The 22,031-nt window shown below is 37.5% G+C and overlaps 1 protein-coding gene across 1 annotated transcript in view; it reads left to right on the top strand.

Annotated features, from left to right (window-relative positions):
- ZNF608 (zinc finger protein 608) overlaps positions 1-22,031 on the top strand; it is a 78,382-nt gene that overhangs the window by 24,575 nt on the left and 31,776 nt on the right. Inside the window, exon 2 of the mRNA XM_059492389.1 lies at positions 8,752-9,007. Coding sequence (XP_059348372.1) covers positions 8,752-9,007 — 256 coding nt within the window. The remainder of the gene's footprint in view (positions 1-8,751; positions 9,008-22,031) is intronic.

Here is a 22,031-nt window from a genome sequence, read left to right as displayed (position 1 = left end):
ATCTGGTTTTGAGGATGAGAAAAGTCATCAAACACTTCTGTGTACGGATATTCATTTCCAAATATCTGAATAATAGTTGCAGGATTGATGCATTCAGGAAAGCAACACACAGAACTTGTCGCCTTTGTCCACCAAATAGAGCTTTTCCAGCCTTTCACAACTTCACATATGTTAATGAAAAACATTTTCTGAGAAATTGGCAGCTTCATGCTTTGTAGCTAATGCCAGCTTTTTTCATGGACCAGTTCAAGGCAGAGCAAAGGGAAAAATGCCTTGTTTTAGTGCGTGAATTACTCTGACAAGCTTTCACATTGCCCCTCCTCTTATTAATATTCTTTTTGATGTGAGCTTGTAAAACAGAGGATTGGCTGTTAATCTCTGGGATCTCAAGGGCTTTTGGCAGTGGCCCATAATTGATGTGTTCACATGGCTGTTGTCTGACTACTAATGATTAGACAGCAGTGTTATCTCCCAGCTAAATCAGTGTTGCTTATAAATCACACTTGATAAAGTGCAGTTTCATTTCTTCAAAGGTCTGTACATGTCTATATAGTTTGATACAACTGCCAGAGCCATTTCATGATTTCATGACATCTTAGATTAGGTTTATTTTTATGAGCAAGATATTTGAATTTTTACCAAGTATTCAAAAATATTTCTTTCTGTTTGTCTTTGTTTTGTTATGCAATGGGTAAAATAGAAAGGATATGCACAGTTAGGGCAGATCATCCTAGAAGGTGCAAATAACTGGAGAAAATATCACATGAAAAGCGGAATACTTGGACTGTCAATTTCCTTTGCTCTATTTGAACAAAAAGGGAGCTTTGTTTGTAGTATGTGTTGATCATGCTGGTACACTATAAAAATAGTCTATGAGAGTGTAAGAAAAGACACAGGCAAACACAAGGCAATTCAACAATGGCGTCTGGGATTTTCTGGATAAAATGAGGGACTTTGCATACCTCCCTTCTTTTTCAGCAGCACAAAAATGAAAAATCCTGACTAAAAGTCTTAAAATGCAAACTTCTCTCTGTGTTTGCCCTCCTAGAAAGCAAGCTAATGAGGATCTTGAGGTACTAAGGCAAAATCAACAGGTAAAAATGTTGTTGAGATAGGGACATGCAAAGAGAGATCTCAAGGTGACCTGAATTCTGAGTCACTGAAAGGACAAGATTTGTCTGTCTATTAGGTAACCTCTAATCAGATACTTGGGTGCTGATAGTGTAGATGCTCTCGTGAAAAAGAACTAAGAGAACACTAAATCTGGGTTTCTCTTCTCTGCCAAACTGAATGGCCTCAGAGTTGAGGCAAGTAGGTAAGCAAATTTTGAAAGTCATAATACTGTCTTCTTTAAATAAAATTAGGACACAATATCCTACACTAGGTAGTGTTTGTAGCTCATACTGTGAATATTTAAGGTCTAATTAATACAGAAAAAACCCTAACTGATATGGCTCCTACACCATATAAAAAAGCAAAAGAGAGGGACTTCTGAGGCAATAATACAAGAATATATTTGTCAGAGAATATGTCTTGTCTAAAAAGCCCAAGGTTAAAAATTTTAAGGTCTGTAGATAGAAATAAATATGGGGCCATTAAGCCAAATGGTCAATTTTTGGAACATGCTTAAAATGCCATCCATAAGAATGTAGGCAGGCCCATCAAAGCTTTTGGTATACATAAGTCATCCAGGAACTTCACTTCTATTTTGTAGGATTACAGAAGGTCCATCATCACCTTTTGGAAGAGAAATTTAGACAATTTTTCTTAACAAAAAAATATTGAATTCAGGAAGGAACTGCCTTGGTCATAATGTGTGCTGCTCCTCACTGGCAAAGTGAGTGGTCAGCAAATGTGTAAAAGGCACAGTGGGCTATTGACATGCAGAAAATCAAAAAAGTACAACTAGGCTGTTTGTCTTCTGAGTTTTATTGCCACTTTATTATACATTGTACTGGAGTCCTGGAAAAAATCACAATGTTTCATTAAATGTCTTCTGTATTCTGGAATGGCTAAAATGGCCGCTCTTCCACCAGACTGTGGTTGCATCATCAAGTAACTGAAACCATCAGTGGAGAATTTCTGCTTTGGAGTCATAGGTCATTATTTGTTTGGACATTAGGAATGAAAATTTGGAGTGGAGCAGTTAAATGATAATGCCATCAAGTTAAACATTATCTTCCTATATACAATTGAGAATGAGAAAATTATCCTTGGTCTCCTGTAGTCTTGATTTGTCATGGAGCAACCATGCTTCTTTTCTCAGGTTGAAGTCTCTCATATATTATAAATAAACATAGGAAAACTGAGGATAGTATTTATTTACAATGCTATGAGACCTATTAAGCAAATAGCCTATCTATTTTCAGGCTCAGAACCCTGACAGTTTGAGTGTAGCAGAAACTTTGGAATAAAAAGAAGTGATTGTCATTGTTAAAATGAAAAGCTTCTAAAAGCTCATATAACTTAATAAAGCAGTATCTAACCTTCACCATCAAGTAGACATGCCTTGTTTTTTACCATATTCAGTTTCATGACAGTGATAGATACTGGACATCATTACACAGTTTCTATCTAGCCTTAGACAATACAGAGAAATTTCTTCCTTTACTGTTCAGAATAAATTCCTTTCTTGATTGTAGAATAGTATACCTCTCTACACAGGACTGATATCCTGATTAAATTTTAGTACTTGTTCTTTTTGTATGAAAGCTTAGTGTATGAAAAGCTTAGTGGTTGACTGAAGAAAAGTTTGGAAGTGCAGACCGACCAGGAGAAATCAAGATTCAATGCAGTAAAGTGTTTTAGGTACAATTATCTCAACGAATGTGATTTACATAGGCTGAATGAGGAGAAATGTCTCTACAAGAAATGTGCAGCTGGTGATCTGGGCATCCTCCCAGAACTCTGCCAAGCATTAGAGTTGACATACAATTTTTCACAGACTCAGCCTTGGCAAAAGGCTATCACTGGCAGCTGTCAAATGCTAATCTCTCTCACAGTAAAATGGGTGAATGGCTTGGGAAATCCCACTCATCTGAGCTAGAACAGGAGATCCAAGAGAGGATCCAAGAGAGGACAAGGAAGTTTCCTTGCCTGTTCTTCAGCACTGTTGCGCTGCATTAGACCAGACCCTGCTCAGAACTTTGACTTTTCATCATAGTCTTAATTAATACTGTTCTAAAAATAAAATACTAGCGTTATCATGTCTGTGGAGGTGCTGCAAATCCATAATGTCACGTAGTCACCTGGAGTCTGAGGAGGTCTGGAGGTCACCATATAAAAAGAACATGCAACTGTCAAAAGATGAGTTTGCAGAGTTAGTGCTGGTTAATGTGGCTGATGCGAGTGACAGAGAATATCTTTGGTACAAGAGGGGCTATTCTTCCTTTTTCCCTGTATTGAAAGCTTAGTAGCAGAATAAGTTTTAAGTAGCTTTTTTGTTTTGATTTTTTTGGGGTTTTTTTTGGGTTTTTTTTTCCTTAATAGCAACTGTTCAGAATATTGAAATCATTCCAGATGTGAGTGATTTGCTGCTTTACTAGGAAAAAAGTGACAGTTCTACTAATGTCTTTTTGCCCTCTCCAACTACTCAGCTGATTGAAGTGGAGAAGTTAATTTTGAGAGTGGGAAATACTTGGAAACTGCAAGTAGATGCTACTTGTGTTACTCGGTTCAACACAATCACACATCAAGTTCCTTGCTCGCGGAACAATATTTGTAAAGCACAAATATTTTAAAAGGAAAATATTATTCTCAAACAAAGGTTTCAAAGTATGATATTTGGATGAAATTTAGGCAGTTTGAAGCACATTTGTAATTCTTTTATATTTAAGCTCTTGTGATTCTCAACTAAGTTCACCAAAGTAATTTTCTTAGTACCTCTGACCTTCCTGAGCTTTGAACCTAAAGTGCGTAACAGATATGTCTGTCCTATGGCAGAAATTCCTTGCTACATCCATGTCTTACAGTATTTATTTTTTTCCTGTGCTGTCCTTTATGGGACTGACCTTTTTACCCCCCAAGAGTTTGATGCAGAATATTTGAAGAAAACAAAATATCAGTTCTGTTAAGCATGATGTCACAATGCTTCTGAGTTGGCCTCTGATGCGATTTACAGGCAAGAAATACTGAACTGAGATGCAAATGAGATCTTTGAGACAAAATGGAGATTCTTCACATGGTAATTCCTGTTACATGGTAGAATATGAAGGAATAGCTTTCAGTTTTGAATATGTAAATTCTCTGGGGCAAGGTCTGTAGCATGAGGAGAGTTATCTGGAAGTGCAGACATGCTTCTGAGCACACAGACATTTTTCTCATGTCACATTCTCCCATATTTGTTCTCTTCCAAAGCAGTTAGGTTAATTTCATTAAAATTGCTTCTGATTTGTGATGCTGTGCATGAGACTACACTGAGGTCTTCTGGAATCATGTTGCTTTAGAAAATTAAGATAGAGGCAAGTATACTTTATGTATAAATAAGCTTGTTTCCTTTTCACCTTAAAATCTAAAGAAAGCAATTTGTAGGATTTCAAACTTCCAGATAAGGCTGAATTCCTTTATTTCCTGTTTTCTTTTCCAGACATAATGATTCTGTGATGTATTAATTCACAACTCTAAAGAACTTGTCAATGTAATTTTCAAGGCTGGAAGTTTCTTAGTCCTTTCTGCCTTTATGTTGCTGTCTTCTAGAGGGAGGATTTAGGTTTGCAAAGGGCCAGACTTGGTTTTTTAGTTAGATCCTATAATAGGATTCAGATCTTCCTTTCATACTCTTTCTATTAGGCCAGACATTCCCACTGGGAGTGCTTACAGTAGATTTTTCTTTTTTTTCACAATTTAAAAAGTGGTGATTTCTGGGAAGAGCTTGTACTTAGCCTGAAACCTGCTCTTCTGCCTTTCTCCTGGCTGTGTTGGTGGATGGATTTAATGGCTTTTTTGGCATGTACATTTCAAAATCACCTGGTGCATGACGCTGCAATAGTGTATGACCCACTTTGGTCTTAGATAGGTAAACTATGTTATCATTGAGATATATCTTCAAAGACACACCTTCATTAAATCAAGAAGGTGAGTTTTGATACACAGAACTTGACTCCAGCATGTAAAGTGCCTGAGTAACTGAATGGCAATCTTACTTTTTAGAAAGTCTTGCCTATTTCATGTTGGTACATTACTTCCTTTTTCTTTCATGTGTGCTTCCTCCTACTGATGAATGTTATGCAGTCACCAAAACAGACCTTTTTTTTTTTTTTTTTTGGTAAATATTCAGATAAAGGATTGCTCCGAGGAGCAGTGGCTATATTGCTTGGCAGGCAGCCTTCATTTTCTGTGAGCTTTCTGCTACTAAGCATCATAGCTCCCTGATACGATCAAACACTTGGCAGTGGAAAACTGCCACGAATAACACTGCAGCTTTGTAGCCTTTGTCACCAATCAGCTCTCAAAAGCTCTTGGAATTAGGTGAAAAAAATATTGCTTGAATATTTTTATCTTTTTGTACTCCTTTGATTGTGTGTCTAAAGAGAGCATCTATGTAAATAGCCTTCTTCAGATTCAGATTTTCAATCTCATATTGGAATCTGTTGTGTGATAAACAGCAAGGCTGCTGCTCAGTATGTGCCAACACCTGGGAATAATAACGAAAAAATAACAGTGAGAAACTGCAGAGCATCTGTTCTTGACATTAACTTTCCTCAGTTTGACAGACTGCCACCACCAGATGTTAATCTTATGTGCCTTTTTTTCCACTGGAGATGGTGGCCTTCCTGCCTCTCTTTGCCTCTAATAGCTTACATCAGTGCCCTTTGGAGAATTCATGAAAACAATTGTGTCACCACAATGATCTCTAAGAACCACTACTTTGCAGTGCTGTTATGATTATCAAGCAAGATGGGTTAATTTTAAAACATGGAAATCTGGAGCAATGTTTAAGCTTATTGGTTTTTTTCTTGTGGCTAGGGACATACTTGTGCAATGAACCTGTATCTCAGAGACAGTAAGTGTCCACTTATTTCTCCAAAGGTTTAGTGTTTTAATTCACACAGAAGCAGTCCCATTTAGTGCAGACGCCCCTTTTTGGCCTTGTCCTGAGTGAATGTTTCCAGTGGAAAACATGAACATTTATTAGCAGGTCTAAATAAACCAGAACTGAGCACAAATATTTGTAACAAAGAACTTAATAGGATACACTGTCAGATCCATGCTTTCATTAGCTCCCCCTCACTGTTTATAATAGTCAAAAAATGGAAAACGCATCTGTCAATTTAGCCTACATTCATTTAAAACATTGGCTAGTTTAGTATGACCACAGAAAACACTTAGGAATTTTCTTCCTCTGGTTTTGTGATAAGTCTATTTTATGGAAGAATTATGTTCCATATGTAGTAGGAGGTTTTGCGCAGCTTTACAGAACACCATGTAAACTATCAAACAGGCTATTCATCAGCATTTTTTGGGTTTATAATGGGATGTGGTTTAGCTTTTCCTAAGTGCTAGGCTCCATTTACCTGCCAGCTACTGAGCCCGGTTCTCTTCTGGTGTGAGGCAAGGTATGTTAAGAACTCCTAAATGATGCGGGGGTACGCCCTGACCCGGTTCCAGTGACAGAGCACCCGTACACAGCCAGTGCCAGAGAGCAGGGCTCCGTGCCATCCAAACGTGTGCCTCCTCTTGGCATCAGGCAGCAGGGGCTGCAGAGCACAGGATCAGTGTCTGCCCACGCACAGCAGCCACAGCTGTGATTTTGTGTGATGTGTGCTATTAGATACTGCAAGTAACAGCTGCTGCTGGGAGTCAGTTGATATTTGACTTTCCTGTGTGCATTCAAGTCTGCTCTGCAAAGCTTTCTGCCTGTGCTTTAACTCTGCAACTCTCTTGGCATAAAGAGAAGAATAAAGACATCATTGCTTGAGCCTTGCATTGTTCTATGTCACAGGACCTCTGCTTTAACCAGTAGAATTTTGATGGTATTAGTAGATTTTTACTCCTTAGGGACGCTTTCAGTATTTATGTTTTGTTTTGGTTTTGGTGTTGTGGGGTTTTGTGGCTGTTTGTTTGTTTGTGGTTTTAAAACTTGTTTGGTTTTGTGTTGTTTTGTCCATTTGTTCTAGGTTTTGTTTGGTTTATTTGGTTTATTTGTTTGTTTTTTCACTTCCCTCTAACTTGAAAGTTTCATTCTCAATAAAAAGAATCCCCTCTAAGGAGAAATACTTTGGAGAAGACTGTGGTTATAGGTCCTTCCCCTCTCCTGCTTAGTTCTAATGTAGTTGAGGTCAGAATCTAGGCTGGTCATACAAAGATCATGCAAAATATTTTTCCCAAAGTTATTGAGAATTATTTAGCAAGCATAAGATTTGCACACATGAATCAAAGCCTTGGTGCTTAGTTTGCTTCTATGCAATGCTAAAAAACCCAGAATGGTTACAAAGGCCAATGATAACAATTGTTACAATTTTTAAAAAGTTCTCCCTAATTTGTCATTTTATGTTTTCATTACAAAAAGTGTCCATCTGATGAAGTGCGCTGATCTGTGATACATGTGTAATACCTTTTAGTCTGTCCTTTTATTTGTATCCCCGTTTTGCTTTACAAGCAGGAAAATTAACTTTGTTCTGTGTTATTATACATTTGAGCAAAACCTGGATGATGTACAGTGCGTCATTGTGTCTTCTCTGTTGAGTCTTCCTATGAGGTCCAAAATTAAAAACAGCATGGTCATGGAAGACATTTGATCCTCTATTTCAATGCAGCTAAAAAGCAGCTATTTTTAAAAAATCATTAGGTTGAAGAGTGATTTCTTTGCATGATATCTGTGATCCAATGGGCCAAATGAATGTGACTTCCGGGGGTTTAGCTAGTTGACTGGGCACTCTCATATCCTCATCTAGCTGTTTTTTATGGGACAAGGGACCTTAGAGCCAGAGTGAAATATTGAAAGCCCTAATACAGAGAATCTGCTCCTGGGTAGACTGTAAGTTGAACGGGAGAGATCACTTTGTCAGTTCATATGTTGATATCGTCTCTGTGAATTGTCTTGTGCTCCAACTGATTGTCTGGCAAGATGCATTCTTCTAAATATGCATTTTGGAAACCCTGAGAAATTACTCTTGTAAAAGTCCTCTCTGTTATTCCAAGCAGAAAGATCTAAATGTTATCTGTAATGTACTAGGTGGGTCATCCTAATGTGTTTTAAATGATCAGATGATAAGATATTGTATTTGCTGCCATATGGATATTAGAATTGTTCCAACCACTAATTTATCTATGATATACATGAAAGAATAGCATTTATGTCTTTGTACCTGTCTTTTTTTTTCTGTAAATAGAAAATGAAGTTCCTGGTTCACAAAATTAATTTCCATCCAGAAATCAATCTCTGTCAGTGCCAAGAAAAAAGTAAACTTAATCCTTGTTTTAAAAATTTATTACTATTTCATACTAATAGTCTATGATGACAGGGAATAGTCTAGTAGAAACTTAGCAAGTTGCCTTGTTTAGCATGTATAATAGATATTTTTGTACTTAATTTTTCATGTGCGGCATTTGGGCTAATGCCAAAAAATTTGAGCTCATAAGACTGAAATTACCTGTGGTACACCAAATCCCTACATAAAGAAATGCAATCTTGGCAAACTGGACTTTCTATTACTTTAAAAAAAAAAATTATGTATTTTATTTCATATTATATTATTTTATTTTTTTTAACTCTCACAGCACCATTATAGTAAGTTTGTCTGTTGTTTTCAGGTTGATCCCCTGTTTACAGTGCCTGCACCTCCACCTCCGATTTCCAGCAGTATCACACCTCAGATTCTGCCTTCCTACTTTTCCCCATCTTCATCCAATATTGCAGCACCAGTTGAGCAGCTTTTGGTACGGACACGTTCAGTGGGTGTAAATACTTGCGAGGTTGGAGTAGTAACAGAACCCGAATGCCTTGGACCCTGTGAGCCTGGGACCAGCGTGAACTTGGAAGGAATTGTGTGGCATGAAACTGAAGAAGGTAAATTATTTTTTCCATTAGGTTTGTCTCTGAGATGTGTTGGCAAGGGGGTGTATGCTCTATCTGCCTGGGTGCTGGCTAAAGGCTTGCTAATCTGTTGGGACACCATTATATTCTATGGCAGTCAATGCTTTACAGTTCACTTAGTGAGCTCTTATTTTAAAAACAAATGGCAGGTCTTTTTGTTATTTAAAGCAGCTATGTTTTCCAAATGACCTACCGCGTAACCCTAGCTAATAATAGAATTGTTTCCTCTTGCTAAATTAAGAAAAGCATATGAAGAAATGGCTAATAGAAGAGCATAAATGCCCTATTTAAATGAACATCATGAGGGGGTGTTTATGTGATGGGAGTGGATATATGAATAGTTTAGATGAAAACTTAGCTGAATATTTCAGCTGATAAGAAATACCATTATTACATAACAATAGAGGCCCCAGAGACCCTGCAAAAATTCAGTGTCATGTGATTATTTTTGCTTTTTGGTTATCTAAAATATGCTTTAAGAGGAAAGCTTTCAGCTTTGAAGAAAAGTGTTCCATGTGGTGAGGAAGTGCTATGAAAACCAGATTGATTTCTTTAATATCCTTTGAAGACATTTGTCCGAATAGGAGTGCTGGAGAGCTTTGGGGAACACTAAACATTGATTTGCTATGATTTACTATGATTTAGAGCAAAGTAAGTAGGAAGAGGATTATGCTGTGATATGCAGATTTTTCCATTTTGGATTTCAAAAGCTCTTTATTAAAATTCCAGCTTTCTCCTGCTAAAAATACTGCATGTGTACACTAAACTTCTGCAATTTTTCATATAATAATAGCAGATGTTTTCATTTATAGCTGTGTGAAAATCTTTCTTTTGAGGATTATTTTATTTTTAGTGATCTACCTCCCTCAACAGTGAAAACAAGATTATTTACAAAATGATATAATGACAGAATACAGCGATGCAGTGCTTCATGATAAATCCTGACATGCTTCAGACCGTATGCACAATGGCATTTCGTCCTTTGCAGTGATATATAAGACCTCACCAAAGTGCTCTACGCTGTCCTCTCAAAAATCAATAGAAAGAGTCAGATTTACTTGCTTTTATATGCTTTCATCCATCCATCTTTCTCTCTGTGTATGTCTACAGCAGATTCATAAGGTAGATTGATCCTTTTAGATTGTTTTTAAAGCACAGTATAAATTCTGGTTTAAAATATCCCTGCAGAGATGACTGCCCTTAGCAACTCCAATCTTTCTTGGCTGGCCTGTATTAACCAGAGTTGGAATGTGTGGGTGTTAACTGTGTTGACATGAAAGAGCAGTAGCTGTTAATAGTGTTATTCTTGCTGAATAAACTAAACTTCTGACCCCCACTGAATTTAAGAGGCCTTCCTTGCGAAAGGTTTGGCACTAGAAATGAAGTATTAAAAAAAGTGCATTCTGGTCAGGGTGACATTCCATTTACCAGTATCTCAGCACTCTAGTGGTTTTAAAACTCTTGTTAGTTAATGGAAATGAACTCCCTTAGCCTTTTCCTAGTTTTGTCTAAAACCATTTTCTGAAATAACTCAATTCAGTAATGGTATGTTTGAGTGAAACTGTTATGAGGGTGCCTGTTTTCATAGCTTTACAAACACTCTGTGTACAATATGAGTGACTACAAATATAGATAAAATGGGATTCTAAAATACTCTAGAAATATAGCTAGAGTGTAGATTAAGAGACTGAAGATAGTTGATATATCATATTGTGTTGTTTGTACCATGCTCTGTTTGAGTGTTTCAGATCCTGCTGACTAAAGAAAATAATACAAATTTGACTGTTTTATCCCAGAGTCCACAACCAACACTGTATTAAGAAAAATGAGTTCATAATGATGATTTGCATTTTAATTAAGTTTTTGATGTTTGAAGCACACACATAAGTACATATTTATGTGTTTTCAAGCTTTATGACTGGTTCAGGAAAGCAGCTATATAAAAGCTTGCATGGGGCCATTTCTGCCAAATTCTAGGAAACAGCATACAGATGGCTCTTCTTTTTGCCTTTAATAGAAAAAAAATATTATCAGATACTGATTTTCTCAAGTTCTGATTTTGACTTTCCGGCAGAACACAGCCTTTCCTGAACTGATGTAAATCCACCTTACTTTAACCAAAGTCTTTGTAACTAGGCACATCTAAAACCATCTGGACATTCATGATGACATACAAATTTTTTTTGTGATTTTTATGTTTCTTTAGTTTTCACTCCCTTTACTGCTTTCCAAAAGTAAATAAAAACGCCCATGCAAAATTTCTCTGGCTGTCTATAGTATCTTATAGCTCTTAACATAAAACAATTTAAACAAGCTAAGGAAGGTATGAACATTTCTAATCCTGGCTTGTGTTTTGACATATTTGAATTATTTTGTATCTAATTTAGCCACTCTGTAAAATGAATTATGGTGTGATAAGGAGAGGCTTGTAGGCTGGCTGCATGAGTATAGGAACCAAGTGTGCTGCTGAGCAGCCTTTGTGTGCTGCAGCAACGAGTTGTGGGAATGCAAATACAGAAAGGATGTGGTGAATCACAGTTATTACAACAAAAATAGTAGCCTGAGTGGAGAAAGATAAAATCAAATAGTTTATGCAGAACTCATTATTAGCATAAATGTAAAACATACTTCATAAAAGAGAAGGTATATACTGAGAATTCCTGCTATGAAGCCATCTGAAGTAACCAGTTTTATGTATGTTGAGCAAGTTGTCACAATCTGTTGCATTTGTTCTTTGAGGTCAGCAAAAGGATAATGTTCAGGCTTATGAGTCATATTTTTAAGATAATCTCTTCAAGGGTAGGGGGCAAGGGAAGAAAGCAACACTTGATTTCAGACAAAATTCTGAATGATCAAAAAGGGCATTGTTGCAGCTCTTTTCATTACTTCCACACCACTTTATTTAGTTGACTTGATTTAATAAATTAGACTGACTATTTTTCCCAGCGTGTTTTAATCTTTAGAGGTGTAGAGGGCAGCTGGCATCTGAAGCCTGTGATATTTAATTACAGGGGGTGGTAACAAACCATAGGTGGTTACTTTTAAATGACTGAGTTATCACATGGTTTTCACACGGGCATTTCTCAGCTGCTCCACTAAGCTGTGTAGTGTTTAATTGCTTGTATGTACGCCATAGGCATTGTCATCTGCATAACAACCTTGTTTGGATATAACTTGGTAGTGTGTCCAAAGTGGTGGTAAAGGCTGTGAAACAGAGCACTGTCTGAGGCTATCCTGTGGGAGAGGAAGGAGAAATTATTATGTGGGCAAGTCAACCTGAAACTGGCAGCTGATGTGGATATTTGACAGCCGAAGCTATCTGCAGTAAAAGTCCTTCACGGAGAGCAGCTTGGTAGTGTTAACTGGAGTGCGTGTTTTGGTTTGTTTGATCATTCTGATGTTCTGGGAAACAGCTGCTGAAAGTCTATTGATATACTGAGAAAAAAAAAAGTTTATCTTGAATCAGGTACTTGCTAAATTGTGTGATTATCTTCTGGGAAAACAATTTCTAAGTGAGCAATAATTGCTGCTTACTGCCTGGAGGAAATAAAAATGACCCAGAAAAAAGGGAAACCACCAACCAACTTTCTAAATTGCTTAGAGCCCTCGGTTTTTTTCGGCTTCTCACACGCAGTTGCCCTGGGTCACGTCCTGGTTTTAGTTCTGCATCTAGTAGTAGAGTCTGCCTTTAGGTGGGAACCAGTTGTTCTGATGGTGTCTTTTTTTCCTGAAAACTGCGTAGGAGACAGCCCTTGCTGCCTTTGTGTGCAGAACAGGCTGTCTGCATGTGGTGAGATTCTTCCTCTTTGTGCAGAACAGGTGCAACCTGCTGTTGTACAGTAACAAATAATGGGGAAATGACCTGTGTTTTTTAATCAGTGTTAGCTTGTTGGTCTTTATGACCTGAAACTGATTGCCAAATAGAAGAAACAGGAATCTGCTGGATCTCAGAAGCCTGATGGGATAATTGATAGGGTATTCCAAATTTGTCACAGCATCAGTTCTGACACTATTTTGTAGAAGTTTTAGAGAAATTTAGTAGAAAGGAGAAGCCTTAGATGACAAAGAGGCATGCTGGTATTTGTTGTGTGTACAGTTTTCCAGCCTGCCACTTTTGCAACTAATATGCATGGTTTGTTTTGAAAATGGTATCTGTTGCACAGAGCTGATGTGGATTCCTCTCTGCCTTACTATGTGGTCTTAGTTTTGCAAAGACCACTTTAAAACAACAGTCTGTTTTAAATATCTTTGTTTATATATGTGTTTGTACATGTGTGTGTAAGTAAGGGTGTGTATGTGTCAACAGAAATAGAATTAGAAGAATGAGTAGTCTGGCTGTTATTCCTGTTAGCAATTTTTGTGGTTTAACAACTTACTTTCACAAATTCAGTGGTGTGATCAAACAATGAAACTTGTAATGGTGAAAGTCATGTCAAATGTGTAAGGAAACAAATGTAGAAATTAGAGATTTTTATCAAAGAACATTACAACAATTCGTATAAATTTAGAGAAACATATTAAATCACATTTTTGTCTTGAACTCAAGCAAGGTTTATTGAGAGAGGCAATAGGCTTTATTAAACCAAGTGATACAGTTGTAAAGAACAGGTTTGCTTTTATACTGGGTGCATTTACATTTCTGTGTGATGTAGACCATTGACTTGCTGGGTACAGGGGTAGGGTATTGTTAACCACTATATTTAATTCAGAATTGTCTATTTTTATGACAGAAGCATAAAGATAACTACTGCTTAAAAATTAGGCTTTATTATGTCCATGTTACAGAGAAGTGGTCTGTGGAGATAGGGTTTTTGGCTACCTACATGAACAGAACACCTAAAATCCAGTTGTTTTCTCCTGCTGCAGGGGTCGTCTGCTGACCCAGTATGAATATCACTCACTATCAAAATGCCGTCTGTCAAGAAAAAGCCTTTACATGTATTTATAGTTTTACACACTATTTTTAATTTTTGCTCTTTCTACTGTATGTGATGCCAGACCCAGTAAATCGGTGGATTTAAGGAAGCCTTAAATATGTGATTTTTTTATAGACTTCCAGCTGTCTCATTGTGTTATCTCAGGCACTTGGAGTCTGACATGTATTATGTGTTACATAGAAACCTGTAGCAGAAGAGATATGCTTTGCATCTCACAATGGAAAGCCACAGTCTTGCATAAAAATGTTTGTGGTTTGTGGGAGCTCTACCTACTTTACAGAAGGAATCTGGGATGTACACAGACTGTCTGAAACAAGTTTTAAGAGTTCTAGGATTCTGACCACAGGATGGATTTAGCTGTAGTTAAACCAAGATTTGTCATGTCTGAAGGGGCCATTTTGATCATCTTAGCTGTTTGTGTGACCTTGTGAGAGGATGCACTTGTTTAGGGACATAAATTCAGGCATTGTCCTCTAACTGACTTCTATACTGTTTCTTGTGTATTTCTTTGAAACATAGAGTGCTGGCCAGTGTTAGAGCCAAGGAGTTCCTACTACTTGTAACCTGTTTTATGCCATTTTCATCTAAAATAAATGAAGAAAATAGTAATTTTAGAGTATCCACAAAAGCCTCTCAATTGGTTTTAAACCATTGGGACTGACTTAATGAACCAGGTGCACATGGCTGTGGTGTGGCTTCAGTGAGTTGCCCTGAATCAGCTGGGTCACAATAACCAAACCTTAGCAGCCTCTTTGTTCTCAGCAAACAGTACATAAGTCATGTCAGTATAAACATCAGTGAAGCAGAAATTCAGAATAGGATATGGATGGTCCCTGCTGGCAGAGGAAGGGAGATAGAAGATATTTTTGAGTTTTAATTTTGATTCTGTTGCAAAGAGTTCCTTTCCCCAAAAATTTCAATTAGTCGTTCATATAAATTTAAGTTTGAAACTGTTTGATGTAAAAGTGATGTAAAGCATCATAGATTAGTGAAGAGCTGTTAAAAAAAAGAGGTGAAAACAGAACCTTTATTAATTTCCAGGCTTCCTAAATACAGCAGAGAAGTCAAGGTAGCTCATCACCCTTTCCATTTCTTCCCAATACCATTGCTTCAGATTTTTGAAGACTGCAGACCAACACAAAGCACTTAGGAAATTTGTGCTGTTAAACGTTAAATTTGGTATTTAAATGTCAGCATTCCTCCTTGAACATAAACACCCCACAGGGTCTAGCCAGTGCTAGTCCTACAGATTTGTTTAGAGAGGCTGTACGCTTCTGTTACATGGAGGAATGTGTGATTTCTGTACTGCCTAGTGCTTCTCTTGTTGGTCCACTCTTAATATACTGATGTAATGCTAAGCAAATTGTAGCCACAGTGCAGTCCCAATAACTGGCCAAAAACATCAGATGTGACTTGTTTACCCTGGGTACTAACAGGCAGCTTATCTAAAGGGACCTGGCAAATGCTACATTTTGCAACTGAGTGAGGATCTGGGTGTAATTCTCTTGGTATAACCCAAAGCAGAGAATGAAAAAACTTAAATTCCAGACAGTGCTTACATAAAACTCTGCATATTGCCAGACTCCTACAGAGGAAGACTCCCTGCGCTTCTTGTACATACATAGAAAATTACCCCTTTTACAAACAAGCATATGGGGGCAGGGAGGGTGCCTAGGAAAAAGGAAGGAGAATAATTGAGATTGGAAACATTTGCTTGGAGGTATTTGAATGTGAAACTGAGCCTGCTCAAGCAGTGAGGTTATGAACACTGAAGGAGCTGCTTCAAGAAAAGCAACAGTTTTGAGCATTTATTGCTCAAAAGCAAAGTCTCAGTAGCAGCAGATTGCTTAGAAGTGAGACTGTTCCAGTATGAAATACTTGGAACATGTGATGTTTGGATTTGTAGATAGCAGGGGGAGAGTTGACTGCTAATGAAGTGTGTGTGCATCCAAGTGTTTCCTTACTGAATAAATACCATTGGAGTAGGGAATGAAAGCACAACTGTAATGGTATCTTTAGCTGGTGTACTTCAGGGATTAACCCACTTCTTTGAAGATGTTCTCTCAATCAGTATTAATTTTATACGTAGTTTAAATAGTTAGAACAAGCTGTTGTATTCCAGTTTTTCTACACTCCTAATCAGCACCAATCTTGTACAGTGGTGAATGAGAGGTTCTCTCAGTTGATAAGACTGTGTGTTTGTACTAATACAGATTAATACAAATTTAAAAAATAATCCTTTTTCTCTACTGTTTGAGGCTATGTCATGAAAAGCTGCTTTTGGCATTGGGACTAATTTTCCGGTATCAGATCAGTGGCTGGCCGAACAAGCAGCTTTTCATTTTGTTAAAAGAAAAGTGGACAGTTAAATTTTGGTATCCTGAGGCATGTTTGTAATTCTTTCTAATTGCTACTGATGTAGTAGTAACTAGCTACTAATCTGGAATTTTTGGTGGCAAGTAGCAATCCAAAAAGCAGAAGGAAAAACTCAATTAAAATTTTTGAACAATGAAGAACCCTTTGACCTTCAGGGTTAATAAAAGATTATTGCTTATGTTTTTGTTCTAGAAGAGGGAGGCAGGAAACACAGAGGTTGAAAATGTAGAGAGTGAGGGAGAAGAAAAAGAAGATATGTAAAAAAGAAAAGCTCAAGGGAAATACCTTTCTTGATTTACTCTGAAAAAGTAGGTCTGGATTTACAAAAGCTGGTGTTGCAATGGAAAGCACAATTGAAGTTCATCACTTTTATATCCCCAAGTGCTATGAAATTTAGGGTAATAAAATCCCCTAGAAACATCTGGGATGAAAAACAAAAGACCAGTATTAGAGCATTTTGTTTTAATTTTGGTTTTCAGGATTGGTTTCTTTTTTGGTGTTTTTTTTAAGGAGTATCAAGTAAAACAAAACACTTACACATCCATCAAAATTAGCACTGGTTTGAGTATACTCAAACCAGTATAGTATATTTGAGTATACTAGCTGTAAATTTAAATCTTAATAGAACCTAAAGGGGATATAGCTATGGAAATAAAAGATGTAGAATTAATTTTTAAGGGCAGACTTTTGTTACCATGCTTGTTAAAGATTTAATCAGAATCAAGAAGCATATTTAAGAAAAGCCTTAAGAACCTTCTTTCCCCCTACTATTTTCTTTTCCCTCTGGTTTAAGATGTCAGTTAAGTTTATTTGGGATGTTTACTAGGCCTTCACTTGGGTCAATATTTCATGTGTTTAAGTGATTTTGTTCTGTTTGAGTTTTGTTGTTTCTGTTTGAGTGTTAGAAGAAGATCAGGCTATTCGCTGTTTCTGTAGTAATTTCGCTAACAGTATGACGATCTCCGTTAATAAAATGGAACTGACATTATTTATTAGGCGATGGCAATTCTGTCGCCAGTCCCTAACACTGAGGATGTGTTGTGGAAAATCAGTTTCAAGCTGGGGCAGCTCCAAATCAATTTTCAATTAATCTAGAGGTGGTGGGGTTTTTTTCCCATCACTTAAAACTTCTTCATTTAAGTCGGTTGAAACAAGTAATTATGTTTTACTGCCTGTTTACTTTTCCCTGCAGTGACCAAACCTGTACTTCTTAACCTTGCATTCATATTGAGCTGGCTTTTGTGGATCTTTGAAAGCCCTGAGGCTATGTGACCCACTCTAGTTGGGATTTAGAAACAGTAAGAAGAGTCTCAGGTTTCACTAAAAGAGCTGTTTTCCTTAGGGAAGAGAGAAACTGATGCCAGCTTTTAGCAGAGTATGACTTATAGTGTGTTCCAGATTTTAAAAAGAAGCTTATTTTGAGGTTATTCTCAATAATTTTTTGGAAGTCCTAAAAGTTAAGACTGTAGGTTCTGTGGAGAAAGTTTTGCAATAAATTAATATTGAGGGATTTTGTTCTCATGTTACTCTCACCTTTGACAGTGAAGGCAGTACAAGTTCGTCTGCATCCAGGCCAATTTAATCCAGAAGAATCACTGTCTGTTAATAGAATTCATAAACCTTCAGACTAGGAAGAATCACTGGTTACAAGACTGAGCAATTAAAAAAAGTTAAGAAAAAAAAAAAAAACAAAACCAAAAAATGGCTCATGGGTTCCAGCAATTTCCAGCCAGATACCTTTATTTAGAGGTGATATAACCAGATGGAAGGCCAATAGATGCTACTAATGTTCATTCTTTTAATGAAGATCAGATTCTTTTTTGCTGAATGCTGGAGAGAATGACATCCTCACATAGTTTCACACATTTGAAAAAGTCTTTCATTTTTCTGCTATTGTGTGAAAGAAAGAAAAAATTTTCCTTGATATTCTTATAAATACTTAAAATTCAGCATTTTTAAGCACATATGACTCTTCAATGGAAAAATTATTTAGTACTTTGACAGTATGTAATTTCTGAGATCCTTCAACTTCATTAACTTTTTGTAGCGCCCCCCCCCCCCCCCCGGGCCCCATTTCTTTCAGGGTGCAGATTACTTAAGATGGGAGTGAAAGATCTGGGGTCTGAAACATAGTTACATAGAAGTTTATTTTTCATTAAACTGCATAGTCAAGGTTTGTTAAAAGCAGATTTGTCTGGGAAAATGTCCAAATATACTTCAGGGATGGGAGAAGAGGCGGCAGCAGGGTTGGTGGTGGAAGTGTTTCTGGAGATACATACATACATACACACATACATACATACATACATTTCTGTTGGTGTTGGGGATTTTTTGTTTAGTTTTTGTTTGTTTTGTTTTTGTTGTTGCTGCTTTGGGTTTTTTGTTGGTTTTTTTGAGGGCGATGTGTGCATCCTAAAAGCTGGACAGACTGGTTTCCTTGAACTTTCTTGGCTCCAGCACCTAAACTTCTGTGGGCCTCAGCTGCTGTGCTGTTGTGCCAATGTAGTGCCACTTGCCTAACAGGGAAGCTGTAGGTGCCAGCTGACTTGAGATGGGTTTTGAATGACTGCAACCCCCTGCAAACGCCTTCCCGTTGACAGTGGAGGTGAAGTTGTGTAACATTTTAGTAATTTATTTGATGCTACTCACTGAAGGTTCTTCTGCAAGAGCTGACAGCCCCTTTCTCCCTCAGATAAAGATTAAAGGCAGCACAGAGGTTTAGTAACTGATGCATTTTCATATGAAATATGAATGTATAGGCTAATGCCATTTCTTTTTACTTTGATTCTGCCCACACAAGTGCCATATGAAATTAGTATAAATGAGGAGGAAGAGGGGCTCTTGAGGGGCAGGAGTAAATCTGTAGTTGGTTTTGCTTCAAGGCAGTAGGTGGTGATTGCATTACAAATTATTCTGTTGGTCTAGACAAGCAAGTGACAGGAAATAATTTAGAGAAAATGGTTTTGTATCCCCAAAGCATTATCTTTGAGAAGCACAGTTAGTAATGCTGTTGTGAAAAGAAACCTCCATTTGGACAGACAGCTTGATGTGGGCAAAGCTGCTAATTTGTTTTCAGCTTCAAGGAGATTTAGAGTCTTTGCATCTTTGGCAGTAACACACAATGTAATTGTCTCCTTTCCCCTTAATCTTCAGTCTAGATGCATTGGCTTAATGTGGCTAGGAGAGGACTGGAATGTTGACTGAATTAGCTGCACCAGATAGCTTACCCTAACAGGTGAGGAGAAGTTATTTCAGCACTCTTGACTTTGTAGTCAAAGTCAGAGAGAAGAACACTGGCTGTTCTTTTCATCATTGCATCTAGTGGTAGAAACCCTTTTAAGCAGAATGGAAAATAAATTGTGGGGTATGAAAGGGAGGTGACAGAACTAGTGTTCTTGCACTGGCAACATTACTCAGCTATTAGAGGCTCTCTGTAAATAACAGCTTTGCTTTCATCTATTTTCTGCCTCTTTCACAGAAGTAATTTTGTAACACTACAATTTTTAAGTACTGCAAAAAAAGCTAACTGTGCACCAGGAGATTTGTTTGCATTCCTATTATTCAATTTGGTATTGTTGGTGGGCAGCAGCTGCTTATGCTTTTGGAATATGTGCCATTTATAAATCACTGGTTTAAAACTAGCTCAATTCACTAAAACTACAGTCTTCAGTAAAGGGATGTAGCACATCATTGAGCAATTAAATTATTTAGTCAATCCAGTGGTTAAGCTCGGGTCAGCTTTGAAGGGTAAATTTCATTGCTGGGATACATTCTTGGCTATGAATGAATGCATGAATAATCTGTCTTTGAACCTTAAGATGCACAATAGACACAATAACTCTTGAGTTGAACTCTTGAGAGTAGGCTGATTTATGGGCAGCTGTTGAAAGTGCTCCTAGTCAAATTATTTTTTAATCTGTGAAATAGAAACCTGTAGTATATTAATTACTTTATACCATTCCAGTGGTAGACAGAAAAAAGCTGTGCAAGTTTTTATGACGGGTTTTTAATTTATAAATTAAAGATTAAAAGGAAAAAGCAATGATTTTGACATGGTACATTGCCATAAAATGAAAATCACTTGTCAGGGCTCCAGCAGACAAATAGCTGAAGGCATTGTTGACCTCAGCTGCTCAGCCAGTTGATCTGTGTGAGTTGCCTCCCGTTTAGCAGAGGCAGCAGCGGGGACTGTGCGTGCTCCCGGTGCCAGCAAGTTCTCAGCCCTGCCTCAGCCAGCACGAGTTTCATTTACATCAATGCTGTGATTGCAGGGGACCAAGGAGCTGACACACATTTATTTCTACCTTCAATTTCTTCTACCATTTGACACACATTTATTTCTACCTTCCCTGTTTCAAGGTCCAGAGCCTCAAGCGAGGGCAGCGCCGATGTACAGGAGGGTGTAGCATTCCCCATGCCAGGATTTGGCCACGTTGGCTGCAGGACGGCACCATTTGCTGGAAGGGTCAAAAGGTCCCTCGTGACCAGCAGTAGTGTCTTGGCATGGCATCTTTTCAATCCTGGGGAAGATTGAACTCTCCTTGTCTCAGTATCTCTTCCTGAACTATTGTGTTTACATTACACAGTGCTTTACAAGGTTTACTGGTTGTTGTAGGGCATTCTGAGTTATTAATATTGTGTCATGGAAGTTGGGTTTTTTTGGGAGTTCTGAGAATTAGTTACAGAAGGAGCAATTTGGTTTTATTTTCTTTCAGCTAACAGGCCAAACAGATGGGGAAGCAGACCTGGAGTGGTTTTGCTGGCTGACTGCCACGATTCTGTAAATTTTGATTTGTATGGATATGTAACAGTTTTATTTTTCCCTTTTTAGAAATGTATGCCTGTAAGTCTTTGGGAAATTAATCACTGGCTTCCTGTGAAACGTGCGCTTGTAAAACAAATGTTGTAGCAGTGTGCCATGCAGACCCTGTGTTGTGTCAATTAGAAAATGTGACATCAGCAAACTCCATCGACTGTCAAAGGCTAAAGCACTTTTCAAAGCATCGTTCGTTCACAGCTCTCCAGAGAAAGAATTAAAAAATGACAGAAATTTGAACTGCAGTTCAGTACAATTTTATTGTTTTTCTTTGCCATTCAAAAGGTACAGGGCTTGTAATTCTCCCCAAATGAGATTTTTAATACCATTTGACCTTGCACTGCTTTGTATTTGAAATTAACAAGACATTCATATTTTCAAAATCTGTAGTAATAACCAAGTGTTAGGTGATCAAAACTTGGGTATCCTAAATTTAAAGTAGCGAGGGAGAAAAAAGAAAAATACAACCCATGATTCACCTTTGGTCTGTCCTTCACCACTTCATGCTGCTCTTGGCACCTCCTCACCAGAACAGCCTGCAAGAAAAAGTTACTAAAGCTTTTATTAACTGTGGTATTGATGATGATGTAAGCCACTAATTACATACCAAGAGGGCTACATTTAACAGTTAAAAATGCTAGAAATTTAAGCACATGACTGACAGCCTGGGTCATAGTCCTTTTTTTTTTCTGCTTCTTCCCTGGAAATTTTAAGAACTGAGTTTTTTACTCTCACTCAGCATTTGGATCTTTGAGATCAAAAGGCTTTTCCTTCAAAGAGTTCCATGTTGTTATTTAAATGGTAATGGGATCTATCCTCAGTTTGACTGTGAGTATTTTAACTTCAGCAGACTTGGGATTTTCATTCT

The sequence above is a fragment of the Ammospiza nelsoni genome, chromosome Z (genome assembly GCF_027579445.1).
Source record: "Ammospiza nelsoni isolate bAmmNel1 chromosome Z, bAmmNel1.pri, whole genome shotgun sequence".
Classification (NCBI taxonomy): Eukaryota; Metazoa; Chordata; class Aves; order Passeriformes; family Passerellidae; genus Ammospiza; species Ammospiza nelsoni.
Note: the sequence above shows the minus strand (reverse complement) of the source record. Positions and strands in the feature narration are given on the sequence as shown.